We start from the raw sequence: 6,000 nt of genomic DNA, 5'->3' as shown, positions 1-6,000 counted from the left end.
TTTTATTTTTTACATTTTATCATGCATTTTTTCTAATAGTTACACAAGGAGTGTGAGAGGACAAGTATATTGTATATAACCTTAATTTTAAAGTGCATCATAGTCTAACACTCATAAGAAATTAAAGCTCAATATTTTACGTGCTCATGAGAGATTGCTCACCATATAAACACTTTCACTTTAGAATTAGTGAAAGTAATTAGTATCACGGATTTTATAAATCGAAAAGATTAATATTTTTTTAATAGCTTCCCAATATAAAAGGTAACAATTAGAAATTGTAGCGTATAACTTAAAAATTTTAGTCTTATGAAGTTATAATATTATGTTTTTCATTATTATCATTATTATGATACCAGGCACTCCACTCCATACCTGTTTTGTCTAAAAAGTTTATTTCTTTTAAATAATAATATTGAAAACAAATACATGTGTTATTTTTTTTATGAAAAAAAAATAATAAAATTTTTATTATTGTTATTATTACAATTATCAAATTAAATATAAATCATTTCTATAATTTTATTATAAATAATTTTTATTTATTTTGTAAGTGATTTTAAATTAAAAAATGATTAAATTTAAAAATCTAATAAATTGAAAAAATAATTAAATTTAGAAAAAAAAATCACTTAAATACTAAAATTGATAAAATGAGATTTTAATTTTAATAAAAAATTATTTAAAAAATAAAATTGGAAAATAGATATAAACATAAAAAAAAATCCTCTTTATATTAGGCATAGATTATATAATGTTTATAAAATGGTCCATGAAAGTTGAACAAAGGAATGGAAAGACAGTAAATAACATGGTGCTGAAGTGTTTTTTATTTTCTTGTAGGGGGCTATTCCTCATTCTTTTCAATTTTTTTTATTTTTTAAATCGAATGTTTTTTTTTTTCATATAATAAGAATTGTTTCATGATACAAAATACAAAGTTAATTCCACATCCTTGAACTTTTAAGTTTTATACAAATTTAAAGGAACTAAAATAATAAAATTAGTATTTTAATTCCTTATTAAATTAAGTGTAAATAAAGGGAATATAAAATCCTAATTATATGTTAAGAGTTGCTTAAAATTCAATAATCGGAATTAAAGTGGTATCGTATATCCAATAAAGCAATTTAAGACACGCTCAAGTTTAAAAATGATGAGAAAGGAAGTTTAAAAATTCAAATAGCACCATAAAGCAAACACAAAACATACATCACATCATCATTATTTTTACGTTCATGATATCTTACATAAATCTGAACAAAGCTGAAAGAGTACATGATCACACAATCCAGAAATGCCTTATTTAATTTAAGGATAGTATTCCTGGCATGATAGGTTTAGTTAATTACCCTATTTAGCATACCAAAGAAGATGATGAGCCTCAGGGAAAAAATGACAAACAGGAATGGTTCCAGGCTTGACTTTGAGAGCTTGGAATGCAATATGGTTTGGATCCCATTCTGATGTGTCTTTGTGGCACACTGCTACAGCTTTAACCCTACTTCCATCTTCTCCCTCCAATGGCACAAAATGTGCAGTGCTATTTGATATCTGATGGCAGTAAAACACACCATATGGGTAATTCATTGGGTGACATGCAACTATCTCTTCTTCTGCTAAAATCTTCACTCCATCTTTCACTATGAACTTTTGGGACTTGCTTTCAATTTCTACCTCTGTAGAAGTGACATGGACGTTCTTCCCAAGTTTAGAAGTGACAAAGTCTACCATGGATTCTAATGAAGTTGCACAATGTTTTTCTTCACCCTTCATTGCAGGCTCTTCACAGATCTTCAGACTTTCCTCCACATTCTCAGCATTCTTAGACTATGGCTTCACACCCAAAATCTCTAATATTTCATTTTTCTTTTCTGATGAGAATGGTAAGTGTTCAGCAATTTCGCGTGGCAACAACGGCGTTAAATATTTTCTTTTAGGGAACTGCGCATCCAGTTTTGCGCCCCGCTTCAATCCTTCTTCTGAAAAAAATATACTTGATTTTGAGTGATCATGATGATCATGCTGATCATGATTACCAACTGGACCTATCCCTCGAAGAACAACAGAGGGAAAGAGACGAGTGAATTCGTCTTGCCATAAAATTTCTCTGACACCATATTGTAATTCATTTTTCTTAACACCGTACCAAAAAGGGATCTGGTCTTGTGACGAAATTTCTTTGACACCATCTTGTAATTCATTTTTCTTAACACCGTACCAAAAAAGGAACTGGTCTTGTGACGAAATTTCTTTGGCACCATCTTGTAATTCATTTTTCTTAACACCGTACCAAAAAGGATTATATGCTCACGTACAAGAGATCAGACTAGTTAGAAATCACTAGATATTCTGACTCAATTTTTGCAGGATGTCAAGATAGTTTGAGATCCACTTTGGGTTACATTTTCATGTTGGTTGGTGGTGTGGTTTCTTGGCATAACGCTAAGCAAACCCTTATATCTTCATCCACTATGGCTGCAGAATTTGTAGCATGCTATGAGGCATCAAATCAAGGTATATGACTAAGAAACTTTGTCACAGGGCTGGGCATTATGGAAGGAATTGAAAGACCACTCAAGTTATACTATGACAACAAATCAATTGTAATGTATTCTAACAACTATAGGAGCTCGAGCAAGTCAAAGCACATTGACATCAAGTTTCTGGTTGTTAAAGAAAGAGTGTGGAATGGGTAGATTGTTATAGAGTACTTTAGGACAAACTTCATATTAGCATATCTTCTTACTAAGGGTATTACACCTAAGGTCTTTCATGAACATGTTGCTCACATGGGTGTTTTAGCTTTTGAGGAATCTTTAGTTTAGTGAGAGTTAGTCACTTTTATATTTGTGTTCTATGTTTGGTTTAATGTATGCATACATTGTCCTTGGACATATTTGGTTTGATAAATATATGTTTTATTATTCGGATATTACACTCTGTATGATAATGCTATTATGTTGATCTCATTAAGATAAAGTAAGGACCAATTGAAAATAAACGTGTATAGGTCACCTTCACGCGATTTTCATGCTATATATTTCATGATGAATCTGTCATTTGGTTCTGTTAGCATTAGTGATCATTGTTAGGTTTTATTGCGATTGATGCAATGAAAACTGTTTTGGTTCTATATACGGATATAATCAATAGACGAGACTTTTGGATATGTTTAAGGTATATAATGTCATTTTTGAGCTCATAAAATCTAATACATTTGTAAGGATTTATATGGATATATATATTTGTGACCAGTGGGAAATTGTTAGCAATTTGGGTTATATATATATATATATATATATATATATATATATATATATAATTATTAAATGTGTTAAGGTCATTGTATTTTATTAGTCAACTTTATAAAGTTAACTAATTAAGATAAATATAGCTAAGATTATATTTGTTATGAAAGGTATATTGTGTAGATTTCAACAATAATTTTAATTTGTTGAAGGGGTCAAATTATAATTATTGAAACTAAAAAAAAAGTAACCGCCAGAGGTTACTTAAAAGGTCATGGTCTCCTTTTGTAAGCACATCGTGTCATTCTTTTTTTTAATAATTTTCAATATCTAATGGTTTACCACTTTATTGTTAAAGAGATATTTAGAATTGCTCCTATTAAATGGTTTAATACATATCAACTATAATTGTTTATTACTCTTAGTTGGTAATATGTGAATCATAAATTCTAGGCTTAATTACCTTTTTAGTCCCTAAGTTGGAGGTTGAATTTTTGTTTTGTACCCGCTTTTAAAAATAATGTTATTTGATTCCCACGTTACTAATTTTGTTAGAATTTGGTCCCTTCTGTTAAATTGACACTAACCATGTTAATTTCGTCTGATGTGAAACACTTTTTCCCTCTCTCCTCTGCATTTTCTGTAACACTCAACTTTTTCTTTTGGTTTAAACTCTCATTTGGTCCTCGTATTTGTGTGTCAATCTCAAGTGAGTCATCTTTTTTTTTTCGGTCTCAATCGGGTCCAAAAACTTGTAAAAGTGAGCCAATTAAGCCCTCTCCATTAAGTTATCACTGACATCGTCTACCTGTGATGATGTGGTGCACCCTTCAAATGTTGACGTGGCAGTGTTATATTACGTGGAATTTTTTTTATGTTGATGTAACAGTGGTGCACATGTGTCTATCTTCATCTTCCATCTTCTCCCATTTCAACCAGCCAGGCGAGATCGCAAGCCTTGATTGCATCTACCAGATCGCCTGAACCACGCAAATGAGCTCCATTACGTGCAGCCAAACAACCATCCTTCACTTCCCATGCGAGGAACGCACCAGAAACGTGAGATCATCCCTTTGCAAATCTCGTGAACCAACAAAGGCGACAATAGTCGAAATCTGAAACCGCGAGACCTCGACAAAAATTTGAACTTAGACGACGGTGAATCTATTTTATAATTAATATGATCTATTGTGTGGATTTATTGCGGCTACGTTTTTAGTCTGATCGTCTCTTCATGAATCACTAGTGGTAGTGGTAGTAACTGTTACCAGTGGTTTTCATCAATTTGCTTTTCCCATGAACCTTTTTTGGAAGTGCTTTTATACTCTCTTTTTTGTCGTTGGTTTATTGAGTATGAGATTTCTAGGTTTTAAGTACAGTTGAACATTCAGGACAATAGGTAGATAATGTTTGCAAGTTTTTCCTTTTCTTTTTAATGGTTTGTTTTTGCTTTTTATCATGAATCGATTTAGAGTACTTCTCCCTGCACCTCACCCCTTTCTCCCTGCACCTCCCAAATTACCATTTTATCCTTCATTTAATAAAAGTCAAATGTAATAATGATGTATTAATGATTTGTTAACCACTAATACTTCCCAACTACCAACCATCCTGTCTCATGTTATAAACCCTAAAAACCCTAAGACATGCACCCTCCTTCTTCGTTCTTCGTTGTACTTACACAAGCATTGAGTTTTCGTTGTCCTTCCACTTACAAACATTGAGTTCTCTGTTTCATACTACTAAGTTGAGCTGATCGGAGTGGTGGTTGCTAGTGCGAGGAAGAAGAAGAGTAGTGGTTGCTAGTGCGAGGAAGAAGAAGAAAAACTCGAAACAGGTTAGTAAAAACGCATTTACGAGTTGCGGTTCAGTCATGCCGCATTTCGAACGGCGTTTGCGCTTAACCACACTTCGAGTTGCGGTTAAGTCATGCCGCATTTCGAACGGCGTTTCCTGTAGCCGCATGTCCGAGTTGCGGCATTTCCTGCAGCCGCATGTCGGAGTTGCGGCGTCACCCAACCGCATTTCGTGTTGCGGTTACGTGTGGTCGCACTATGAAGTGCGTTTTTACTATACATGCATTATTTTTTTTCGAAAATTTTGTTTGTTATGGGATTGTTCTGGAATGTGTTATGGATTATGATTTGATCTATATTAGTTTTAAGTTATGGATTATGATTTAAGTTTAAAAATGGATTTGATGCACCCCGTGAAGAAGTAAAAGCCTTGTTTCGTGAGATAGATTTCTCTGCTTCCTTTGGATCCACTAAATGTAGTTTGATAGCCTAAAATAACCATTTTATGCAAATATCTTACTCGTAACGAACTTAGATGTTAGCTGCTAACTTCTTTTGTATAAATTCATTTGCATGCAATCAACTTTAACACAAATTAACTTTGTTTTCTTTGTTTACTTTATTTGTTGTTAACACGAAATATGGCTTGGTTTATGACACTTTGTTTGGAACAATTTTGTTCTTTAACATCTATAGTTAGGTTCTGTAAGTTTTAAATTATATTAACTTCATGTAACATATTAATTTTATATTATTATCATTATATATTAGTGTATGACTGATTGTGATATATTAAGAAAATAATATTTTCTAGATATAATTTAGATGTATTGTAATTTGGGATTACTTGGAAAAAAAATTATTTTTACGATATATTTTTAATAAAATTTAATTATTAATTATTTATAAATAATTATTTATTATCTGAAATAAAAATTTTGGAGTCAAACATT

The 6,000-nt window shown here is 31.7% G+C and overlaps 1 protein-coding gene across 1 annotated transcript; it reads right to left on the bottom strand.

Moving 5' to 3' along the window:
• Positions 1 to 1,197: 1,197 nt before the first annotated feature.
• Positions 1,198 to 1,905, bottom strand: LOC106761685 (BURP domain protein RD22-like). Its single transcript, XM_014645255.2, has one exon. The coding sequence runs from the start codon at positions 1,774 to 1,776 to the stop codon at positions 1,354 to 1,356; it is 423 nt and encodes a 140-aa protein (XP_014500741.1). The 5' UTR covers positions 1,777 to 1,905; the 3' UTR covers positions 1,198 to 1,353.
• Between the last annotated feature and the right edge of the window lie 4,095 nt (positions 1,906 to 6,000).

The sequence above is a fragment of the Vigna radiata genome, chromosome 5 (genome assembly GCF_000741045.1).
Source record: "Vigna radiata var. radiata cultivar VC1973A chromosome 5, Vradiata_ver6, whole genome shotgun sequence".
In the NCBI taxonomy this organism is placed as follows: Eukaryota; Viridiplantae; Streptophyta; class Magnoliopsida; order Fabales; family Fabaceae; genus Vigna; species Vigna radiata.
This window is presented reverse-complemented; position numbering and strand designations above follow the sequence as displayed.